Here is a 25,949-nt window from a genome sequence, read left to right on the forward strand (position 1 = left end):
GCCCACAGAATATTGTGTGATATTACTATGTAAACACCGAACACGCACAAAGAACGAGCTGACTCTATTGTATCATCAGCAAAAAAAAGTTTATTGATACCATTTTCCGTTCTTTAGTTATGAGCCGGAGAAGATAGGTTGTTTTGAGCAAAAACATGCGTTTCAAATTAGAAGCTGAGTTATTCCGCCTTTTGTGAAATGAAGCATTTCAAGCACATTCACTGAGTCTGAAGATAATATTTTCTGATGTAGTGACGTGGTGTAGTTGTGTGGTGCCCTGCGTGCCCCACCCCCCTCTCCCCCCCTCAGCTGCAAACTCCTCCCCACACTAACACACAGCCTAACACGCACCCAGTCTATTTTCGGAGTGCTCCGTTTTTGTGCGCCGGCTCCCAGCGCGACTGCCATAAAGCCAAACCGGACTGCTGACAATGGTTTGGCCCTTCGGCGTCGGGTGCTGCTTTTCTGGCGGCTAATCGTGTGCAGAAACTATACAGCAGAGACAGAGAGGCTCAGTTGTGGGCGCGGATTGACTGCTGTTCGCAGCCAACGTTAACTCCAGCCAGAGCAATCTATATGGCTCTGGCTGCAGCATGAGCGGTTTCTCTTTCATCACGGGGCTTTTTCCTGCTGTTTTCCGGACCTTTCTCTAATCTGGAGAGCACTGTCGCCACCTAATGAGTCCGTAAAATAGGTTATACACCTTCAATAGCTACAATATTTGTACAGGAGATGCAGGAGGCTTTGATCCACGTCCCACCGTCAAAAAACGCATTTGACGTCGATCAACGTCTTTGGCACTCTACGTCACTATTTACTTTGACGTCGATCGATGTCCTTGGCACTCAATGAGTTAATTCTCTGCCATCAATAAGAAAGTGTCCCAATGTGTGTGTGTGTGTGTGTGTGTGTGTGTGTGTGTATGTGCGCGCACATGCTCATGTGCATGTGACGCTGTGTGTGCTACAATATCACTACATGTGTGTTGTTTCCATTTCTGCACACTTGGTGAGATTGTTACTCGCTGCTACATGTAGGCATGCGTCTGTGTGTGTGTGTGTGTGTGTGTGTGTGTGTGTGTGTGTATGTGTGTGAGTGCTCCAATATCATTAAGGAGGGACCAAACCCCCAGATTTCTGGCAAAACGGCATGCTGCTTGATTCGAACAAAAAAAAGGCAGCAGATTCCAGCCGCTAGTTTGTTCCAATACAAATTGACTGCAGGCGCACTGTTGTAAAATAAGCAGAAGATCGTCTCCTCTTGTCCTCACTATGCTCTTCGTCTGTGCACACACCAGAAATATCGGAAACATTTATCGGAAACAGCCGCCATGACAGTCTGACCGTATCGATAAAAACGTTATTTTAGAGCCACATCTTAGATCAACAAGTAGCCAACGCTTGTGGGCTTTATGGAAAGAGCGTGACTCGAACTGGTTGGCAGTTATATTAAACTGGCCATTCAGTTTACTGCCATGTAACCAACGTTAACCCACAGCTAACAGCTAGCGTTAGCCAGAGTAATATAGAACAGAGAGTAGTGTCGCTGGCCAGCCTCCCCTGCCTTCCGCGAGAGTCGTCTGGCTGCACGGAAACAGGCTACTGGGATAAACCCTCCCCTGCTCTACAGCTGCTCCCCATTGGAGCGACTGTTTCAGTCGCTGCCGGATGTCTGCTCCCCGCTTATTACAAGCTCTGTCATTGGCTCCGACCATGTCAATCAGAGCAGCTTCCGCTCCCTCCTCCCTGTGTGTCACTGTAAATAGTGCCCTGCCACCTCAGTGAAAACAACAACGCTAACTAGCTAGCAAGCTAACGGCAGAAACCTACAAGCTAGCTCATTGCTACATGCTGAAAATGGCAAATTGGATTGTTGGAAACTATTTTCCAAGGGCACTGCCGCTAAGCGCCGCCCATCGCAATTCCACAATGGAGACCTGCGGCACCAGACTCCTTTCAAGGGAGGGGAGGCTGGCCAGCGAGACTAAAGAAAGAGTGGTGCCAACGGAAGTCCAAAATGCGTGATTCACGTAGCGGGGGAATAGCCAGGAAGGGGGCTCACGCTAGATTTGAATGGATAAAATAAAGCTGATAATATACAATTTGATTCTTTAAACGTCTGACCCTTTCAAAAGTACATAACAAACGGACAGCTCTGCTTCAAGGGGAACTAAACCCCCAGAATTCCTGCAGACTTGCCTGTACTTGATTAAAAAAAATTGCAAATCAACCTCATGTTGGGGTAGCTGAGGTGCTGGGCTTAGGACATGGCCTTTCAGCCCGCTCTGACCCCTCACACATCATCAGCTTCCTAGCTCACTTTTATGCCAGGACTCAAGAGAGCTGTGTCAACCACTAGTGCGGCATGCTACACCCAGACTGCCAGTGCTGGAGCTGGGGAACACACACACACACACACACACACACACACACACACACACACACACACACACACACACACACACACACACACACACACACACACACACACACACACACACACACACACACACACACACACACACACACACACACACACACACACACACACAGCAGCTAGCCCACATGGTCATACTAGGTCTAACTCCAAACTGTCTACAATCACTAACTAACCTACCAAATACTATAAATCCACACAACTATAACATTGACATTAAAATAATCTATACTAACAGCACAATAGCTATGACCACTTGACTCATACACTGATGTTATGTTCAAGTCAACTGTAAGACATTACGTCTGTAGACCCTTTTCACAGCAACCGTTGGTGATGAATCAGGAAGCTAATGCAATATCAACACGGTTGGTTGCTGTGAAAAGGGCCAATAAACGCCTCTCCTCACAGCAGTTGCTTTGGGGCTGTGAGGGGCGGTCTTGATGCCGTAACAGGAACCGAAGATCAGCCTTTTGAGACCAAACTGCGAAAGTGGGTTTCAACCCCTAGAGGGCACTCTCACTGTATGACAATTATACAGTGTGTAGAATGTGGATATTTTGCCTGGAATCCTTCAGCAACACTACTCAAAAGCCATATACATGTACATTGGTTTAAAGCTGGAAACCCTTAACTCAAAACAAATCTCAATAACTGTCAAACTAAATGAATGCCTGCAAACCTGTTTGCATTTACTGTTTTCTGATCTACTACTGATTTTATGATACAACGCTGGTTGAAAAGCGGCGGAGTGTTTCTATAACTGTAGCTCTGTATGTGTATGTGCTTGAGATTGAACAGTTTTTTTTACACTTGCACAAGTGAGTGTGAATTTGCATGTGTGTGCGTGCACTTGCGTGCATGTGTCTGAGTGTGTGTGTATGTGCATTCGTGCCAACGTCTTCCACCTGCCAAAGCCTTCCTCTTATATCTAAATGTACCCCCCACCCCCCCGTGGAGCCGGGTCCATCTCTATACGAAATCCATAACAGGCTGTGTGCGTTCCTGTGCAGCGGCTTCAGAAAGCTCCGCTCCGCTCGATCTGCTCTGCGGCCCAGTGGCTCTGCTCCGGACAGCTCTCTCCTCAGCCATATTGCACTTCACATTTATGATGCTCACTAATAGATCCTCATAACAGGTTTAACGTGCGCCGAGCCGACAGCTTCCAGCATTAGCCTTCGCTCTAATCATCAAACTCTAAAAACAATTCCATCAAGCCAAAGAGTCTAAGATAATATTGTTTCTGAAAGATGCAATAAGCACCAGAAACCACAACATGTTTGTAAATAATACACAACCACTACACTACGGAGGTCAAATCTGCCAAAGAACTGTGCATGAATGCTAACAGCTAAGCTAACACTACCTACAGAGAAGTCTCAGCAGTTACCACTCTCACTCTGACAGATCTTTCTCCTGCTGAAGGTCACATGTCCCACAATGGGGATGGGAAAAACATCTGTCACCAAGAGACATTTTCTTGAAACCTTATTCTGCCTTATTCTTTCCAGATATTGTCACTTGTTTACAGTACATTCTTGAAACAAGGGAAACGGCATTGGGGAAAGAAAAAAAAATCCCCTATTGGGACAATAAAGTAAACCTTGACCTTAACCAAACAAGTATAATTACCTCACCTTATTGTCAGATTTTTGTTCTTATTGTAAGAAAAAATATTTTTGAAGACTCAACGTGAAATAATAATAATAATAATACATTTATCTGGACTTCCGGTTTGCGTCCAACATGGAGTAGCCGCAGGTCTAACGAGCTCCGTATATTTTAACATATTATACCACACCATTTTGATATTTCAGTGACATAATTCTGCCTGCGCATTGAAGAAACATTTTTTGAGCTTAATGGCGACTAGAAACCAAGCAAGGTCAGGCAAAGCGGCTCAAAATCCGCCTAGCTCTGCACTCAAACAATCGGTCATGGACCCAGCTAATGCTAGCAGCTCCATCCGCCTCCCACCTAGCCAACAAGGGTGGCCTGCTTCACCTTCACCTTCACCCATACAAGAGCCGGAGCAAAATACCCTTCTCCAGCTGGTTAAAGCCAAGCTGGACGCCTCCCGACAGCTGATGAGCGACACAATTAGACAAGAGATGGCTAATTTCCGCGTTGAAATCAAGCAAGACCTCGAGGCCCTCCGTCGCGATACTAAAGCGGACATCGCTTCCCTAACAGCGGAGTTTAGAGCCGAGACGGCGACCCTTCGCTCAACACAGGCCGAGACGACTACCGCTGTGCGGGATATTGAGGGCGCTCTCAACCGCCATGACACCAATATTACTGAGCTGGGGTGCATCGTTTCTGTTTTGAAGGTGGAGATGGCGAAACTTAAGGACCGGAATGACGACTTGGAGAACAGGAGCCGCCGTCAGAACCTGAGAATCATCGGGATCCCTGAGGATGCAGAAAGTGGCAAACTATGGCATTCATGGCCTCTTTTTTCAACAAGGTGCTGGACGATGATATATCTAACCCCGTGGTGCTTGATCGTGCTCACAGATCCCTTGCTGCTAAACCCAAATCCGGTGACCGCCCCAAGCCTGTGATAGTGCGGCTGCACTATTACTCGGATAGAGAGAAAATCCTACAAGTATCCAGAAACAAGGGCAAACTCAAATTCAGAGGGGCAAGGGTCCACATATTCCCTGATATGAGTGCCGAGCTCAGCCGCCGCAGAGCGGCTTTCAACCCGGTCAAAGCTAAGCTCAGACAGGCAGGCATCAAATACGGTCTGTACCACCCAGCTGAGCTACGTCTTGTCTGCGAAGGCGTCTCACGGTCCTTCAAGGCCCCCGCAGATGTGGAGGACTTCCTCGCTAAACAGACTAATTTCTCAATGGGCCGAATAGGAGATTAAGATACGGTAAGAAGAGGATAGCTGCCTCATACGCCCGGCACTGCATACAGGGACAAGGCTGGTTCGTAATTTCCACAGTTGGTGATGTGTGACAATTCAATGTTTTCGTTAGCGTAACGTCTGGTGATGTGCGACAGTGGACGACTTGTTCATTTTGTACAACCATGCCTGGTGATGTGCGCCCGTGGACGACTCAGTCCTTTCGAACGGTTTTGTTTGTTTACACCTGTATTATCTAAGCGTGATAATAACTTTAAGTTTTCATCCCAGTACATATACTTTTTACTATGGCCGCTGCTCTGTTTTGTTGGGGGGGCTTCAGGTATGGGTGTTTATTATTAATATTATTTGTATCGATAAGAAAGGAGAATGTATTCTTGGGGATGCATTTGGGTGGACAATTATTCACATCACCAGCAAGAGGCGGAATATTTTCGCGAATATGTTTGGACTCAGTCACAGCAAAGCTACGCAAGTATGCTTATGTATGTTTACATTTGGGCGTTTCTACCCTCATCTCCGAGGAGGCTGCTAGTTTTATACTTTATACTTGGATACCGTAGGCGGGGTTTATAGCTTTATTTCAGGTGTGGCAATTGAAACTTATAATGCACTTAAGGAGCATTGGTTTTTTTTGTTTTTGTTTTGATGTTACTGCCTAAGGCAGCTGAAGGGGAAAGAACCAAGTGTGCCAGGGGATTCTTACTTCTCATTTGGGGAGTGGTAAGTCGGGGGAAGGGGGCATTTTGTTTCATATTTGTAGTTATTGTTACATATTTTGTGTCAAGGTGCGTGTGGTGATGTTCGCTATTTCTTCTGATTGCTGTAGTAACAGTCAATTCTTTGATTTCTTATGATTATGGCTAACTCACTGCTAACAAGGAGTAATGAAGGCAATATTACAGTAAATTGCATCAGTTGGAACACCAAGGGGGTTAATAATATTATCAAACGTAATAGAGTCTTATCACATTTGAAAAATCTGACTGTTAACATTGCTTTTCTCCAGGAAACCCATCTTACGACTTCTGACCACAACAGATTACGCAAAAACTGGGTGGGGCAACTATATCACTCTAATTACCAACACAAGAATTGGGGAGCTACTATTCTTATTAATAAGAACACGCCCTTTATTATGCAGAATGTTACTGCAGACAACCAAGGAAGATCTGTTGTGGTCACAGGTACCCTATTCAATGTCCCTTTAATATTGGCCAATGTATATGCCCCAAATGGGGATGATGCACAGTTTATGAAAACATTTTTATCTTCATTACCTAACTTAAACACTCACAGGCTCATTTTGGGGGGTGATTTTAACTGTGTGTTACATCCAGTAATAGATCGCTCCTCTAAGACTCCCTACAATATAATGAAATCAGCAAAGACCATTAATTCCTTTCTACAGATATATAATATGTCAGATCCGTGGCGGTTTATATACCCTGATTTAAGACAGTACTCATTCTTTTCCGCTGTGCATCATTCCTATTCCCGGATTGATTACTTTATAATCGATAGCCAGCTGCTGACCTCAGTTAAAGACAGCAAGTATGAAGGCATTGTTATCTCTGACCATGCACCTGTGGTTTTGCAATTATCTTTTCCAAAGAAAGCTACCCGGCGCCCTTGGCGTTTTAACAATCTTTCGTTAGCTGATGATTAATTTGTTGAATCCATTAATAGAGAGATTGATTTTTTCCTGGTCATAAATGATACACCAGATGTTAACAAATCCACTCTTTGGGAAACGCTTAAAGCTTTTTTAAGAGGAGTAATAATTTCACACACTTCTTGGGAGAGCAGGGATAGGAGGGGGCGTCTTAAAGAGCTCTCTGACCAAATTCAACAGTTGGATTATACCTACTCAACCGCTCCCACTCATGAACTTTTAAAGGAGAGATCAACTTTGCAGACAGAGTTTGACTTGATGACCACACGTCATACAGAACAGTTATTACTTCAAGCTCGCTCCAATCTGTATGAACATTCAGACAAGACGGGCAAGATTCTTGCTCAACAGATCAGACAACTCACAGCCTCTACTCTGATCACAGGCATCCGTAAACAAGATGGCCAGATTTCTAATGATGAGCAGGAGATTAATGACGAGTTTAAATGTTTTTATTCCTCTCTCTATTCCTCTGAAATGGTCTTTGACCCCTCTAAACTGGATTTGTTCTTTCGAAGCATAAATTTACCTCAAATAAGTGAAGTATTTGGGAAGCAGTTGGAAGAACCTCTGTCTATGGGGGAAACCAGAACAGCTCTTTACAATATGCAAAACTCAAAAGCGCCGGGACCAGATGGTTTCACTGTTGAATTTTTTAAGCGATTTGCAGATAGGCTTCTTCCTGTGTTACTCTCCGCATTTGAGGAGTCCTTTGTCGGGGGCCGTCTTCCATCAACGTTCTATCAGGCTTCTATATCAGTTTTGTTGAAAAAAGATAAGGATCCCCTTAATTGTGGGTCTTACCGCCCTATTTCGCTCCTTAATGTGGATCGCAAATTGCTGGCTAAGATCCTGGCACGCCGTCTAGAGTCTACCTTACCGTCTATTATCTCAACTTCTGGTCCAGGCACTTGTTCTTTCCCGCCTCGATTATTGCATTGTTCTCATGGCGGGGCTACCTGCCTCGGCCATCCAACCCCTCCAGCTCATCCAGAATGCAGCTGCCCGTCTGGTGTTCAATCTACCTAAATCCTCTCACGTCACTCCCCTTCTCCGCGACCTCCACTGGCTCCCAATTATAGCCCGCATCAAATTCAAGACTCTAGTACTGGCCTACCGGGCAGTTCACCGGTCAGCCCCTACCTATCTGCAATCTTTGGTCAGTTTTCAAACATCCAACCGTCCCCTCCGCTCCTCCACCTGCACAGCTCGCCTTGCCCCTCCATCACTACGTGACCCTGGGGGCCGCTTGGCCCACTCACGACTCTTTTCCTCCCTGGCTCCTCAATGGTGGAACGAGCTCCCCCCCTCTGTTATGCTGGCTGACTCGTTAGCCATTTTCCGCCGGAGACAAACACACTTTTTCGAACTACACCTGGGCCCCTCCGAAAAGTGATTTGTGTATTTTATGCTCCCGTTTTTTGGTTTATTGTTGTTTACTGTTGTATTTTATTGCTGTATTTTTATGCTATGTTGTAATATGTTGTAAGTCGCTTTGGACAAAAGGGTCTGCTAAATGAAATAAAGTAAAGTATTATTTCTCCAGACCAAACTGGCTTTTTTAAAGAATCGTCTCTCTTTTTTTAATATTCATCGACTTTTAAATATTATACACGCATCAGATCCCAATCAATCACTACCCGAGGCAGTTATCTCTCTAGACGCTGAGAAAGCATTTGATAGGGTCGAATGGGGCTATCTCTTTCAGTGTCTAGAGAGATTTGGATTTGGCCCCAAATTTGTATCATGGTTAAAATTATTACACAAGTCCTCAGTGTCATCAGTGCGCACTAATAACATTAATTCCCAGTTCTTCCCACTACAACGTGGCACGAGACAGGGATGCCCGATCTCTCCCCTTCTATTTGCCTTAGCCATCAAGCCCCTTGCGATCCTACTACGTTCTTTGCCTGAAATCCGTGGCATATTAAGGGGGGGAAGAGAACACAAACTTTCGTTATACGCTGACGATTTATTATTATATATAACTGACCCCCAGAATACCCTGCCCCATGTTATTAATACGTTAAATCATTTTAGTGAATTGTCTGGTTATAAGATTAATGTTGCAAAAAGTGAGCTTTTCCCTGTCAACGCTGCCGCGCAGTCATTTGCTTTAATGCTTGTCCTTTTAAGATATCCATGAACAACTTTACATACTTAGGTGTAGTTGTAGCTCGAAAAATCCCAGATTTATTTCAACTTAACTTTGCTCCTCTTCTGGAACGAACCAAGACGGCCTTCGATAAATGGTCCATGCTTCCTCTCTCCCTAGCAGGCAGAATTAATCTAATTAAAATGAACACTTTACCCAAATTTTTATACCTTTTTCAAACTATACCAATCTTTATCAAGAAATCTTTTTTTCACATCTCAATAAGATAATTTCTGACTTTATTTGGAATAAGAAGCCACCTCATATCCGTAAAGACTTCCTACAAAGACCCAAATCAGTGGGCGGTATGGCTTTACCACACTTTCAATTATACTATTGGGCTAGTAACCTGCAAGCTATGGCGTTTTGGCATCAAACCTATGCTAACGATGAGTCTCCTGCCTGGGTTCAGATGGAGGCTGATGCTTGTCGGCCAACATCTCTCCCAGCCTTACTATATTCAGCAATGCCTGTCGTACCACACTACACTTCCACTGCCCCCTTAGTCCACCAGTCTATGCGTATATGGGCTCAGGTGCGGAGAAAAAAGAAAAAGAGTTTTCATACACTTTTGTATTTCGTGACATCCATGTTTTTGTGAAAACTGAGAAATAAAGTGATAAAAAAAATAATAATAATACATTTATCTTATATAACGCTTTTCTAAATACTCAAAGTCGCTTTACAGAACACACAGAATTAAATACTTTAATTTGATACATTCATGAAAGGTGGGGACAGTAGGTAGGGTGGAGTGAGGTTAGGAGGAGAAGGCGAGGTTGAAGAGGTGGGTCTTGAGGGCCTGTTTGAAGGATGTTATGGAGTTAGATTGACGGAGAGTGTTCCAGAGGGTGGGTGCGGCAACTGAGAAGGCCCTGTCGCCCCAGGTCCGGAGCTTGGTCCTGGGGATCGTCAAGCAGTTGGTGTCTCCGGACCTGAGGCTGCGGGTGGGGATGTGGCGGGGGAGGAGATCAGAGAGGTAGGGGGGGGGCAGGTTGTTGAGGGCTTTGTAGGTGGTGAGTAGAATTTTGTAGTTGATCCGGTATTTGACTGGGAGCCAGTGGAGGTTGTGGAGGACGGGAGTGATGTGGTCTCGGCGGCGGGTGGAGGTGAGGAGGCGGGCAGCGGAGTTCTGGACGTATTGAAGTTTGTTGATGATTTTGTGGGGGGAACCGTAGAGGATGCTATTGCAGTAGTCGAGTCTGGATGTGATGAGGGCATGGATGAGAGTTTCAGCAGCGGGGAAGGATAGGGAGGGGCGGAGGCGGGCGATGTTCCGGAGGTGAAAGAAAGCAGTTTTGGTGATATGATTTGCATGGGGGAGGAGGGAGAGGGTGGGATTGAGGATGAGACCGAGGTTGTGGACCTGGGCGGAGGGGGTGATAATGGAGCCGTCGATGGTGAGAGAGAAGTTCTGAGCAGAGCGGGTGAGGGACTTGGGGCCAATAATGAGAATTTCAGATTTATTGCAGTTGAGTTTGAGAAAGTTCTTTTGCATCCAGGTTTTTATGTCACTGAGGCAGGCAGAGAGGGTGGAGTGGGTGATGGTTTTGGAGGACAGGTAAAGTTGAGTGTCATCGGCATAGCAATGGAAACGGAGGCCGTGATGGTGGAGGATCTGACCGAGGGGAAGGATGTAGAGGATGAAGAGTAGGGGACCGAGTACTGAACCTTGGGAGACACCGTGAGTGACTGGGGCAGTGGAGGATTTGCAGTTGTTGGTGGAGATGAATTGGTGATGGTCGGAGAGGTATGAGGTGAGCCAGGAGAGGACGGTGCCGGTGATGCCAATGGAGTGCTGGAGGCGGGAGAGGAGGATGGAGTGATTGATGGTGTCGAAAGCAGCAGTGAGGTAGAGGAGGATGAGGATGGTGAGGGAGCCAATGGCTTGCCTGGGATGTGCATGTTCTGCTGTGTCTGTAACTTGAGTCGGTTCATCACTGCCTGCCATGGTATTACTTTCTTGGAAAAATAAATAATAATAATTATTAATATTATTATTAATAATAATAATAATAATGATAATAATAATAATAAAATATATGAGACATATCATCGTCGCTGCAGAGGTGTGGCATCCTGAGACGCTGACTGTCAAAGTGTTACAATCTCATTTGCTATGTCTGTTTGTTTGTTTGTGGAAGAGGTGACAGAGGAAAACATAATTTGCATCTCAGTGATCACTTTGGAGAAGTAACACATTTTTTGATCAAGTGACAGTTGCTGGTCTGTATGCGGAGATCCTGTGTTCTGGACTAGTGCACATTGCTACTGTATGCAATGTGCACTAGTCCAGAACACAGGATCTTTTTCCTGTCGGCCTATTCCCTTTCTCGCTCCCACCTCAGACCAGACACATCTGACCAATAAGCAGAGTCAACGCTCTCATGTGGTTTGTACTGATGCATTTTGGTTCACTTCCATTTTACTCTGTGAAAAGAAACTAAACCAAGGGGAAGATGCTCCAAACTCATCAACTGATTCGGACCGGAGGAAAACAAACTCTAATACCTACAGAATAAAGAGTGAGATGTAGAGTGAGATGTAAAGAGTGAGTTGTAGAGAGTGAAATTGTCTTTGCACCTGCTCATCTCCCAGCTCCCTCCTCAGCCTGTTCTGCCACTGCAGTGCCTGCATGACAATGGCCTCCCACCGCCTCTCCAGATTGATTGACAGCAGTTGGAGGGCCTCACGATGTTGCTCCGCCTCTGGGCCCACCTCCAAGGGCCCTGACTGTTCCGCAGGAACAGGTCACAGAGAGTGAGAGTTATCAGAATTACAATGCTGATTATCATCCTATAATAAGAATGCCAAGTATAATGTATGTCTGTGTGTGAGTGAGCAGAATTGGGTTCGGCCACAGCTATGCCATTTTACGTACGATCGGGCTGAATCTTTCAGGAAGTGTAAAGAGCACCCCTGCGGGTCAGAGCAATCTAGTAAGAGAGTGGCGTCAGCGGAGGACCAAAATGTGTGACTCAGTAGCCAATGAATAGCCAGGAAGGAGGCTTGGCTACTTTGAATGCTAAAAGAAAGCTGATAATATACAATTTGATTCTTTAAACGTCTGACCCTTTCAAAGTATATCACAAACTGTCCATTTTGCTGCAACTCGACAGCGCTGCTTAATCTTTACTTTACTTTGAATGGAGATATTGCGACTCTTCTATATACACGGCTCTGCTGTGGGTGACCTAACTTTTTAACCAGGTAGAACACAAAGGGAAATCCGCGCTTCTGCTGACGGACCTTGCAAAACGGTGCTTCTCAGAACAGGGACTGAGAATGATGAAAGATGAGATCTGGAGCAGACGGTCAAATTCAGCTATTTAATTCAGGTGCAAACAGAGACTGACATTTCGACACTACAAGTGTCTTCCTCAGAGTCTCTGAGACACTACTACTACCACTGTAATACTACAACTGTAATGACCTGTACTTCTGCAGCTCCCACTAACAATAATAATATTAATGCAGTTGTTCTTTGATGTGTGCACAGTTTGTTTTACTCACCTGGCTTTGTTGCAGCAGTTTCTGGCAGAGTCTCAGAACAGATGAGACGCCTCTCCGCCTGCCGCGCACCTCCGCACACAGAGACTGAGAGGGAGAGAGGGACGGGGGGAGAGAGAGAGAGAGGGAGAGAGATGAAGGATGAAAGGAGATGGTAAAAACAGGAAAAGGAGAGATGGAAAAGGGAAAGTCAGCAAACAAATCTAGAAAATATTGTAACTAAATAAAATAAAATAAAAATAAAATATGTATGCCTGCCAACTATATATCGGGTCAATAAATTATCAGCCGATAATGGGAAATGTATGTTATTATGTATTATTCCAATAATGAAATTATAGCCAATAAATATGCTATTGGTCCGTGATTGGCGAGGTGCGCAATTACAGGACAGATGACCTGTCAATCATGCCCCAAACATAGTCTGCTTTAATATCATCTATTTGACTCTAAATGGGACCATAGTTTACTAAATGAACATCATGCTGTATTGAAGAGGACTTGAAAGTAGTGATTGAGACTAGCCTGGCTCCAGACCTTCGAAGCCACGCCCACTCCACAGTTGTGGATTTGGCTGTTGTTGGTCTGGCATCGTCATGTGCAAAAGCTTTTTCTCCAGTTGAAAATCCAATCACGGGCGCTGATTGGCTAACGCTGTTGTCAGTCAGTCTTGCCTGTGAGAGATCGCTGCCTGCTGGAGCTTTATCTGTCTGGGCTCCCTGGCTACTTGGCTAGCATACCAGTCACATGGAATAACCAATTCGGGACTGCAATAAAAAAGGAGACGACTTGGAAGTGAGTGAGGAGGAAGGAGTAGGACTGAAGTAAGTTTTGAAAATATGTGTCTCATTCCAGCATCGGTTGTACTGCGAACCAACAACATGCTGTGCGCTAGGATAAAGCGCTAATGTTTTAGAGCTTGCTAACGCTAGCCTTGCACAGCTGCCTTTCATAGACAATGAACAACCGATACCGTTGAGCTGGAATAATAGTAATAAAGGCACACATTTTAAGAAATTGTAACTAGAGATGCACCGATTGATCGGGACGTGACCGGAAATGGCAGATTTTCAGCTGATCAGCCATGGTTAGGGAAAATCGAAGCCCCTCCCTTCATAGAAATCCCCTGAACTGACTGCAATCTCAGACTAGAAGAGGAAATTAGTTTACGAGTTGACAATTCAGTCTGAATATCAGGCTAGATTGAGACCATAAATTCATTAGGAAAGTGTTTACTGAGGTCATAAATCAAGGAGGAGTAGGCTCATTTTCCCATTGACTTCTACAGTCTGACTTATTTTTGCAGCCATACATTAGATTAGACTGTATAATGGCTACAGTACAGTCAGGCATTAACATAGGCGTGTTTGGGGATTTACCCACTTTTGCAGCCAGCCTCAAGTGGCCTTTCGAGGAACTGATTTTTTTTCTTTTTTGGGCCAAGAACAAGCAGTATTTTTTGTTTTAACATTTTTTCTCCTCTTTTGAATTCAGTGTATTCCAGTTAAATTCAGACCATTCATTACCCTTCATTAGCATAAAAGGCACATTGACTATACAAATGGCTGACTGTGATCAGCAGTAACAGTACAGAAAATAAATGACAATACCAATATTGTCTCTGCTCGCATCTGTCCTCCTGTCTAATAGATGCAAAAGATGCAGAAGATTGGCACTGCCTATTATAAATCACTATATGCTGATCAGCTCCTAAACCCAAAGGTCAGTGTACCGGGTGTGTGTGTGTGTGTGTGTGTGTGTGTGTGTGTATGTGTGTGTTTGTGTGTGTGTGTGTGTGTGTGTGTGCATGCGTTTGCGTGTTTAAATGTGTGCTAATGCATGCCAGCGCACAAGTGTGTTAGTGTGTGTACGCATGCCCGTGCAGAAATATGCATGTTGTGTCTGTTTGTGGTTGTGTACAAACATATGCATGTATTTCTGTGTGTGTGTGTGTGTGTGTGTGTGTGTGTGTGTGTGTGTGTGTGTGTGTGTGTGTGTGTGTGTGCACGCGCGCGTGCATGTGTGTGTGTGTGTCTGTGTGTGTGCGTGCCTGTGTGAGTGTGTGTGCATGTCACAGAGGATCGGGGGGACAGCCGAACACGTCCAAGCCCCAAACTATTTATGCTAATCCCGTCCGCGCACCGAAAGCACTTCCTTTACATTTTCTTTACATTTTTCCAATAAATATTAAACACTATTACAATGAAATGGGATTCTCTCTCTCTGTCTCTCTCCCTTTCTGTCCGTCTCTCCCTCTCTCTCTCTCTTCCTCTCACATGCAAAACGCTCAACTCTTCCTCTTCCGCCTCTCCTCTTTCTCGCTCTTTATTTTAGCATATTTGAGGCTTGCCTGCTTGTCGAATACACCAGACAGGATCAAGAGGACAAGCCTTGGGTATGCGTGTGTGTGTTCTTGTACAGCTATCTTAGTGAGGACCAATGCATATTTTATACCTGGGAAGTGAGGACACTTTGGCCAGTCCTCACTTTGTAACACACCTTCAAAGGGCCCTCAGATGGTTAAATGTCCATTATGTAAGATTTCTGTCCACTAGATGTCACGCTGAAGCTGTAACATCAAAACGTAAAGACAAACAGTCTATAAAACATATCCACGGCTTCCCATGCCACCATAAACACTCGCATTGCTCTGATATAGCGTCTGCTATCTAGTATGTACACTATGCAAAACAGACACTCCTCCGCATCGAGACACACAGAGCAAAGCCACACAGCTGACTTACCGCACTGTAAACAAAGACCAGGAAGCACACTGTCCCAAACCTCGATACAAACAGGGACTAACATTATTTTCACAACCATGGCCGCTTTATATTCCAAATCACAGTCACGGCTTGATCCATTATATGCTGTCAAGCCTCGCTGGGTCACTCTCTGTCCATTTATAAACGCGGGGAAGAGCAAAATCCACAGAAACGAAGCAGGAGCCTCGGGCTGACACCGCAGTAGGCTTGAATCAACAAAGCCTGTTTTCACAACACAGAGAGGGGGCGTGGCTTCTTTCACAGCTCTGAACATTATAACTCGCCTGTCTCGCTAGATATATAATAGTGTTTTGCGGGCATATACTGTAGCAGGGCTGAATATCGCATTTAGTGCCTTTAAGACTTGGTTTTAAGGGTTAGGTTAGAATTGGGTTTATAGGGTTAGGTCAGTGGTTCTCAAACTTCTTTTGGCTTCAGTACCCCCTTTACCTGATTTCTGAATCCAAGTACCCTCTTTACCCGACTACAACATTTTGCTTAGAAAACTGCATGAGAAAACTATAGCATATTATGCAATGAATGAATGATAACCCACCTTTTGAAGAATATAACCTGAGTAAATAAGAAATGGAGTAAAAAATGTGTCTCTTGTGCAGATTCATTTTAACGTTTTATTTATTTTCATGATTTATTCTTCAATTTTTCAGTTTTCCCCTTTCTCTCAAGTACCCCTTGTAGTACCTCCATGTACCCTTAGGGGTACGCATACTCCAGTTTGGGAACCACTGGGTTAGGGTTAGGCATTGTGGTTAAGGTTAAGGCTAGGTTTTAGGGAATGCATTATGTCAATGAATGTCCTCACTAAGTTAGCTGTACAAACGTGTGTGTGTGTGTGTGTGTGTGTGTGTGTGAGTGTGTGTGTGTGTGTGTGTGTGTGTGTGTGTGTGTGTGTGTGTGTGTGTGTGTGTGTGTGTGTGTGTGTGTGTGTGTGTGTGTGTTTGGCTCTGAAACAATGAGTCAGCCGGCTGGAGAGCTGCATTAAAATCCAACTCGTTCGTCACTTTTTAACACACTGAGTACCCCTTTTTCATCATTTTTCCAGATGCAGGGTAGTCCAATAGACTTCTATAGAACTCCCACAACGTGCAGGGTAGTCTAGACTTCTATAGACGGTTTTAAACATTCTAAATTGAACCCCCGCTCACTTCCTGTTGCAGTGTTTGCTATGGACATAAAAGAAAAAAAAACATTCAAGTGCAGGACTGACCATTCCGTGAAAACCGTCTATACAGCTGAGCAGCGAAAACAAAAGTAACGATGTCGAGTGAATATTTCTGCAGTTTGCCGAATGCTGAGAAAAAGGAAGTGCTGTGGGGTTGCACTCTGGTGAAAACCGTCTATAGAACTCCTACAACGTGCAGGGTAGTCCAATAGACTTCTATAGAACTCCCACAACGTGCAGTCCAATATACTCTATAGAACTCCCATAATGTGCAGGGTAGTCCAATAGACTTCTATAGAACTCCCACAACGCGCAGGGTAGTCCAATAGACTTCTATAGAACTCCCACAACGTGCAGGGTAGTCTAGACTTCTATAGAACTCCCACAACGTGCAGGGTAGTCCAATAGACTTCTATAGAATTCCCACAACATGCAGGCCAATAGACTATAGAAGTCCCACAACGTGCAGGGTAGTCCAATAGACTTCTATAGAACTCCCACAACGTGCAGTCCAATATACTCTATAGAACTCCCATAATGTGCAGGGTAGTCCAATAGACTTTTATAGAACTCCCACAACGTGCAGGGTAGTCCAATAGACTTCTATAGAACTTCCACAACGTGCAGGGTAGTCCAATAGACTTCTATAGAACTCCCACAACATGCAGGGTAGTCCAATAGACCTCTATAGAACTCCCACAATGTGCAAGGTAGTCCAATAGACTTCTATAGAAGTCCCACAATGTGCAGGGTAGTCCAATATACTTCTATAGAACTCCCACAACATGCAGGGTAGTCCAATAGACTTCTGTAGAACTCCCACAATGCCTGAAATTGACCCCACGAGAGTGGGACAATGAAATGAAACGCAACATAAAAGCACTATATGAATTACATACTATATCAGTAATTATCATTATTATTACAGTTTGGCTCTTTCCCCCGAGTTTTATTTTTAGACTGAGAGGGGAGAGAGAAAATCCTAAGTCTCCATTGTTTCTGCATTGCTAGTTTTTATGCACTGATCTCTCCCTCTGTCTCTCTCTCTCAGCCCGTTGAGTCTGGCTGGGCCCCTGTGACTCAGAGGGTCTACAGACACAGTCGGACAAATATTTGCTAAAAAGCTTTTCTTCCCAAATACATGGAAAGCTGTGGGGTGGCTGCACAGAGAGAGAGAGAAAGAGAGGGGGGTGGATATAAAGGACAGACAAGAGACATACAGCAGAACCAAGAGAGTGAGACAGAGAGAGGAAAAGGGGGATAAAAGAGAGAGAATAATCCAGAGGTAGATATAAGGAGGGATACAGAGAAAGGTCAAGATAGAGAGAGAGAATAATCCAGAGGTAGAGAGATGAGGAGGGATACAAAGAAAGGTCAAGATAGAGAGAGAGAGAGAGAAAGATAAAAAAGAAAGCAAGAGACCCAGAGAGAAAAGGAGAGAAAGGAACACCCAGTGGCTCAGTGGATGGTGGCTCCTGTCCATTTTCATTCTCTGTGGGTTTCACTCAGAGACCCTCTGATTTGTTGAATAAAAAAAAATATTTTAAGAGGTTAATCCCACTGCAAAGAACTTACATTGCCAAGAAGTGAAAGCTAATATGTGACAGCCGCTGGTATGTCGACCCACAAGTACTGTAGGCCGAGGTCATTTTTCAGTTTTTTACAGATTATGAAAGTGCAGATTGTAAGCTTTCGAATGATGTGTCACACCACTGCACCACCGATATATGCCTCCGCCAACTAGTAAGCAGTCGACATCCATGTATGTCCAGACTTTGACGTTTGAGCCAAATGTGAAGACATTTCATCAAGGTGTTACTGAGATATGGCGTTACAGAGCTTGAAAATGGCATTCGTGAGGTAAGTAAGTAACTCTTTATTTATATAGCACCTTTTAAAACACAATGTTACAAAGTGCTTTACACATGGACAAAGTAAACAGTAAAATACAACAGTGACCTTGACCTTTGACCACCAAAATGTAATGAGTTCATCCTTGAGTCCAAGTGGACGTTTGAGGCAAATTAGATGAAATTCCATCAAGGCATTCCTGAGATATAACGTGAACGAACATGAAATGAGCGTTTGTGATGTCACAGTAACCTTCAACTTTGACCACCAAAATCTTATCAGTTTATCCTTGAGTCTAAGTGGACGTTTGAGGCAAATTGGAAGAAATTCCGTCAAGGCATTCTTGAGATATTGCATTAACAAGCTTGGAAATGGCGTTCGTGAGGTCACAGTGACCTTAACCTTAAAGTGTAACTAACCCCCAAAACACTTTTTTTCAGCTTTTAACCAATATATATGACTTTGGGGGTGGTGTGTGAAGAATGCTGGTCAAAATGTTCACATTTGAGACCAAACTGTTGCCATTCTACCATTTGTATCATTTATCAGCAGCATAACTGGCATAAGTGCCCTCTATGGGTGGAACACTGCTTTTTTTTTGCCCTCAAATGAATGGGAGATTTGATACGTCGTGACGTCACGATGAACCAAAGACTATGGGATTTCAAGATAGTTACTCCCCTACTACCCCTGTACCCTTTCGGCTCCTCACAACTCCAAGCCTATTCCCATGATGTCACAAGCATTTTCCTACCAATATGGTGCTACAATACACACAGCTCATTGGCTGTTTGTGTCACTTGACCTGTTAACACTAGAACCACCACTGTGGTCAGTGGGACCGTTTTGATATTTTCAATGCATGTAACTGTATTTCAATAAAAGATATGACCCTGCCTGTCCATGACTTTTCATAAATATGTGTTTTTTACTATCTATCTACGTTTTAAAGTTGTGTCATGAAAGGTAAGAGAGTAATAATAATTTAATCCTTGGAGCGCCATCGCGGTCACAGAGACCAGTGCAGTTTGTGAATGGATGGCCTATAGCGCAGCCAGTGCACTTGTTTCTCTCTCTCTCCCCCCCTCTGCCTGCAGCGCACGGAACCTTTCCCTTCTCTCTCGTCCTTTCTTTCTCTGTCGCTTCACTTTCGACGGGGAGGACTCGGAGAAGGCATGGTGAAGTGACACTCACCTCGCTCCGACTATAGCAGGCTACTCAGCTACTGCAGCCTCACTGACGCTGTGCCCCTGTCTGTGAAAAGCGTCCTGTCCAGTCGCACCTTCGCAAACAGATGCGGGATTCCTGTAATCCTGTACCCAATCTCAGACACTGATTGAGCAGAAAAATAGCACACCAGCTATTTCTGTCTGTGTTTGTTTGTTGTTGCTCCGTGAGGGTTACAGAGCGCCCCATGCAGGAGGCTGTTTCGCCAGCCGGGGTCTGGGAGGAAGGAGGGGGAGAACGCAGCCTGCAGCTCTGCGCTGAGAGGAAAACTTTTGCACAACTTTTAACAAGAATCACGAAAAGCCCCCAAACGAAAATTAAAAACGGATTTCATGGCACGGTATATGGCAAGTTGGATGAGGGAATGACGTGGAGAAATCTCGTATTGTGTTACCCCAGAGTGGGGGGTTTGTCCTATTGTGCGGTGTGCTGCGGTAACGAGCCTCGCGTCACTAGTCTCTCCTAACGTAAGTTCGACAAGCCGCCACACACATACATGGGAGAAAAATAATTAAATTTCTAGTTCGCCACTGAATGGCCAAATTTATATAACTTTCAACCATTTTGAGCAACGCTGTTTCCATACAGGCCACCAGCGTTGGCTAGTTGTTGATATTTATAAAGATATTGCAGCTCTCATATAAATTATTTTCGAGGTGGTGGGCAAACTGTAATGGTCAGCCAAACAGCCAAAGAGTATAGTATAGACAAGAGGATACGTCATTTCTTGTTTTTTTCCATAGGTTTTTTCAAATCACCGTTTTGTTACATATCTGGGGGGTTAGTCCACCTTTAAGTTTGGTCGAAAGGAAATAGTTCCTACATGAAACTGCTCACAACAAGGTCTGTCTATTATCTTGAGTAACCAGGTCATGATTTCAGGAAAGATACATTGCTGTTGACTTTTTCAAATACATTTTTTGGCATTTTGACCACCACAAGCCGAGTGCCATCCAGTTCCATTGTATTGGAGAGAAGGCAGAAATCTCTATGACGATATCTCCAAAACTCAGGCAACTAACACAAAATGCTCTAGATGGATAAATAGCAGTACAGGTGAGAGGAAAAATATGTATTTTGGATTTTAGGGTGAGCTGTCCCTTTAAGTTAGTGATTCGCAAAGTGGGGGTCCAGGGACCCACAGGGGTCCTTGAGGATATGCCAGGGGTCCCCAGCAAAAAGGAGGATAATTTATTTTCACTATAATTCCATCCATAAGTAACACAATGACAGATGGTAAGACAAAAATCTCATGGAATGGGGGTATGGTCTACTTTTTGTCAGTTCAGGGGTCCTTGACATGAAAAACTTTGAGAACCACTGTGACTTGTGAATGCGTCTGGCGATGTCAGGCTACAGTATATGCATCTGCCAGAGCAAAAAATGAGCTTGCACAGATTCATCAGGCTAGTTCACTAGCTAGCAGTGTCCCGATTCCAGTCAGTTAGGATGCTTCCTACTATCGCTCAAAATTTACTTTTCCTGATGCTGTACAAACTAACTGCCGTAATGCAGCAATGTTACAGTAATATTTGATGTTATTGATGTTTTTTCAAATAAAAATAAAGAGGAAGTGATAGATGTTTGCTATTTTAGCTAACATTTCACTTTTTCCTGTGAAAGAAAATCATTTAGAACTTTTTCTTTCTTTGGTTCAGATTTGATCAAAGTTGTTTTCAGATGAAAATGACCATGCCACGGGCCGAATGGAAGAGGACAGAGCCCGCCGGTGTCATGGCGTCTAAAGTCTGGACCAAACCACATGGTGTGAAAGCCACCTATAACATCCTCTCTCTCTCCTGTCTTCAAATGAAATGATGATGACATGAAACTGTGGAACCTCCTCAGGACCGTGGTTTGGTCATGATGACATTAAACTGTGGAACCACCTCAGGACCCTTACCTGGTTTGGGAACAACTGGAGACACAGAAAATGGGCTTATACCACCACAGAAGCATTTAGGTGTAAAGAAGCCTTTTGGAAAGTTTCTTCATAGCACAATGCTCTTTCAAATGGTTTGAATCTTTATGCTGCAATTACAACCATTTTGGAATGGTTCTCTATAGGACACTGCTCAAATGGTTCCACATAGAACCTTTAAAAGCATGAAATGCTCCAAACAGACAGTATCAAAGGAACTTTGTAAGAACCACAACAGGTTCTTTATTTAGATTTGTCATTATGTTTTAGCTGACAAATTACCTGAGTTGCGGTTCTATAAAGCAGTGATTCTCAAATGGGGGTCGAGGGACCCCCAGGGGTCCCTGGCACTTTGCCAGGGGTCCGCGAAAAGTTTTCAGGAAAATAAAAATAAAAACTTTTTTTTGCTAAAGTTTCCTAGTTCAACAAAAATATTTTATGCTTTAAATCTAAAATGGTTCATGGATTACATTCTAATCTAACAAACCTATCAATTTAAAAGTCAAGCACGTTACCGTGGAAACAATTAAGCTTAGCACAAAATCACAAATCAGAATGAGGGGGTCCCCGGTATATTTTTTATCTTGTAAGGGGTCCTTCGCTGAAAAACATTTGAGAACCTCTGCTATAAAGAACCATTACTGAAACCATGAACCCCTAGAGAACCCTCACATTTCTGTATGCAATCCCCCCCCTCTCTCTTTTTCTCTCTCTGCATGGTCATATTCAAGGTCGACTGACAGCAGGGACACAAAATGAACAAGTGATGTCTTTATCTCTTCATTTATTCTCTCTCTCTCTTCCTAACATCTCTCTCTCTCTCTCTCTCTCTCTCTCTCTCTCTCTCTTTCTCTCTGTATCTGTCATTCAGCTTCCTCTCTTTCAAGAAGGTTGACCGGCTGGGGATAAACAACCAACAGACGAGAGGATCTGCTCTCCTCTTTCCCTAAATCCTCCTTCACACTCTCTCTCTCTCTCTCTCTCTCTCTCTCTCTCTCTCGCTGCCTCCCTCACTTAAGCTTGATCTCTCTCTGCCTCTGCCACTCAAGCTTGGTCTCTCTCTCTCTCATTCTTGTTCTTAAATCTCCCTCTCCTAAAACAAAATCCTCTTAGCTCTCCTCCACCTCCTCTCATCTCCACAATCTAATTACTGAGAGCTGCCGTGAAGAGAGGGATGAAGGAAGGGAGTGATGGAGAGAGAGAGTGGGAGAGAGACCTAGAGAGAGGCGAGTAGAGAGTGGGGGGTTGGAGAGAGGAGGGGGGAGAGAAACCTAGAGAGAGAGAGAGAGAGAGAGAGAGAGAGAGAGGGAGGGGTGGAGAGAGCGGTAGACAGAGAAGGGGAGGGAGAAAAAAGAGAGGAGTGAAGAATGCAACATGTATCAAAATGTCATGTAGCTTAATTTTGAACTGACAAACTTGTGATATTACAGGTCATTTTGAACTGACAGACTTGTGACTTTTGATGTCACTGGTAATTTTGAACTGACAGACTTGTGACTTGTGATGTTACAGGTCATTTTGAACTGACAACTTGTGACTTGTGATGTCACAGGTCATTTTGAACTGACATACTTGTGACTTGTGATGTTACGGGTCATTTTGAAATGACAAACGTGTGACTTGTGATGTCACTGGTCATTTTGAACTGACAGACTTGTGACTTGTGATATTACAGGTCATTTTGAACTGACAGACTTGTGACTTGTGATGTTACTGGTCATTTTGAACTGACAGACTTGTGACTTGTGATGTCACTGGTCATTCTGAACAGACAGACTTGTGACTTGTGATGTCACTGGTCATTTTGAACTGACAGACCTGTGACTTGTGATGTCACTGGTCATTTTGAACAGACAGACTTGTGACTTGTGATGTCACCGTTCATTTTGAACTGAGAGACTTCTGACTTGTGATGTTACTGGTCATTTTGAACTGACAGACTTCTGACTTGTGATGTCACTGGTCATTTTGAACTGACAGACTTGTGACTTGTGATGTCACTGGTCATTTTGAACTGACAGACTTGTGATGTCACTGGTCATTTTGAACTGACAGACTTGTGACTTGTGATGTCACTGGTCATTTTGAACTGACAGACTTGTGACCTCACTGGTCATTTTGAACTGACAGACTTGTGACTTGTGATGTCGCTGGTCAACATATCCTCATGAAACGGTTTGCATGGTATCTTTACCAAAACCATTTTCCAACAGGAGAGATCAGTGCTCCTGCACAAGCCCCTGCAACACGACCCATTCGAAAACATTTACTTACCTCCCAAAAGTTGGTTGTAACGGTTACTGTATGTTAGTTATTTGTTTAGTTAGGCTTAAATAGATTGGATAAATAGATGGATTGCAAACTTTGAACATGCTGGGAATCAAACAATGGTCCCCTCCCCGCCCGGCGTGAAAAGCAAGCATTTTGTGCCTCTACCACTCTGATCCCTACACCCTGTACGTAGCCTTATTTGAATGTCACACACACTCGAGTGACAACAGGTTGACATTATGTGGGTTATATACGAATAGAGAAAATGAAACTGGAGAGAAGTCCAAGAGCAGGAGAGAGGGGCAAACGAGCGAAGGAGAAGAGATAGAGAGTGAAAAAGTGAAGGAATGGAATGAAAACAGAAGAGGAATGAATGAATTAAGCAAGGGAGAGAGAGATGAGAGAGAGATGGAGAGAGAGCATGCAGAGGAGAAAGTTAGCTGGCTGCAGGCGGTCTGAGCAGGGGGAGAGTGTGTGAGGGGGCACAAATTGTGGGCAGGAATTCATTAGGCTCGTTGTGCGATAACGGGTGCTTGTGGTTTTAATTGACTTAATCAACAAATAGAATTAATCAGAGATTTCTAATTAATGGTAATTGATTGAAATATCCACTGGGTCACCGTGCAGGCAGACGAGATTTCTCCTTCTGTCTCTCTCTCTCTCTCTCTCATCCCTTTATATCTCTTCCTGTCTCTCTCTCTCTCTCTCTCTCTGTCTCACTGTCTCTCTCTCTCTTAGCTCTCGTCCCTTTATAACTTAAAGTGGCTGAGTGTGCTGAGTTTTGTAAGTGGCTGATATCTTCCAGCATGCATCTGTCCTCTGCTCGGGGGTACAAATGCAGTCTGAAAGTCGGAGCGATTCGTTAAGAGCTTTTAGCACAATCCATCTGAAATGGAACCTGACAAAGTAAAATATGTCTTTCCCTCGTTCACGTTTCCGCATGTTTGTGACAGTTATGGCAAACCTGGCAACCCGGGTGCATTAAAATATCAATTCAATACTTTGGCAGAAGGAAGAGCTTGGTGCCAAAGTGAAATATTTACATTTGACATGTCAGCAAGCTAGCTGCTGCTCTTATCCAGAGTGACTCATGATGAGTGAAACAGCAGCTGCAGATCACAGATTAACAATATTACAAAATAAATCGTAATACTACTACTACTACTAATAATAATAAATATAGCCGCAAGCGGCGATGCGGGGTCCAAGCATCCGGTGACCTGGGGGATATATGAGACATAATAAACACCAAATAGTGCACATTTATTCAGAGTTGGTATGTGCACAAGTAAACAAAGTTTGGTTGAGATCCGGTGACCTGATGGTTTCCAAGCAGTAGTAGTAGTAGTAGCAGTAGTAGTAATAGTAGTAGTAGTAGTGTTGGTAGTAGTGGGAGTGGTAGCAGTAGTAGTTGTAATTGACCGGGAGTTGTAGGCAATTTAGTGTCGGGGTGTGTTTCCTTAAAAGTTTAGAGATTTATCATTTCAAAGCGGTTTGATATATCCAAATAATTCCGATAACTTTAGATCAGAGTAGTCCATAGATGACCCAGAAAAAGGTTGGGGTGATTTGGCCAAATGCTCTAGGAGGAGTTCGCAAAAGTAGGTTTTTGATCAAATTAAAAACGGCGAAAAGTCTAGCAGACAAAAAATAGGCGTGGCCTAGTAGGTTAGATGCATGATGCTCCAGGGAAACCAGTAGATGTGAAATTTTGATTCTACGGCTCGTGGTTCAGAAGTTATGGACCAAAAAACGTTAAATTGTCTGTTACAGCGCCACCATCTGGTGGATTGGTGTAATTTTTTCCCTCTGAGTAGTGGGTGATGTCTTGAACCTATGTGGGAAGTTTGGCTGATGGGGGGCGTATGGTTTCTGAGATCCATATACTTTTAGGGCAGGAAAAGAACAAAAGCAAATACACAAAAGTTTAGACATTTATCATTTCAAAACGGTTTCACATATCCAAAATCCCTTGATAACTTTAGGTCGGGTAGTCCATAGATGACCCAAAAAAATGCGTGTGATTTGGCCAAACGGTCTAGGAGGAGTTTGCAAAAGTAGGTTTTTGATCCAATTCAAA

General features: G+C 44.0%; 1 protein-coding gene across 1 annotated transcript in view; it reads right to left on the reverse strand.

Annotated features, from left to right (window-relative positions):
- Positions 1–25,949, reverse strand: part of akap6 (A kinase (PRKA) anchor protein 6) — a gene marked incomplete at both ends in the record, with an annotated part of 377,282 nt that overhangs the window by 22,439 nt on the left and 328,894 nt on the right. Inside the window, 2 exons of the mRNA XM_083633037.1 lie at positions 11,725–11,874; positions 12,655–12,738. Coding sequence (XP_083489163.1) covers positions 11,725–11,874; positions 12,655–12,738 — 234 coding nt within the window. The remainder of the gene's footprint in view (positions 1–11,724; positions 11,875–12,654; positions 12,739–25,949) is intronic.

Source organism: Poromitra crassiceps (genome assembly GCF_964638095.1).
Source record: "Poromitra crassiceps genome assembly, chromosome: 3".
NCBI classification, from domain to species: domain Eukaryota; kingdom Metazoa; phylum Chordata; class Actinopteri; order Beryciformes; family Melamphaidae; genus Poromitra; species Poromitra crassiceps.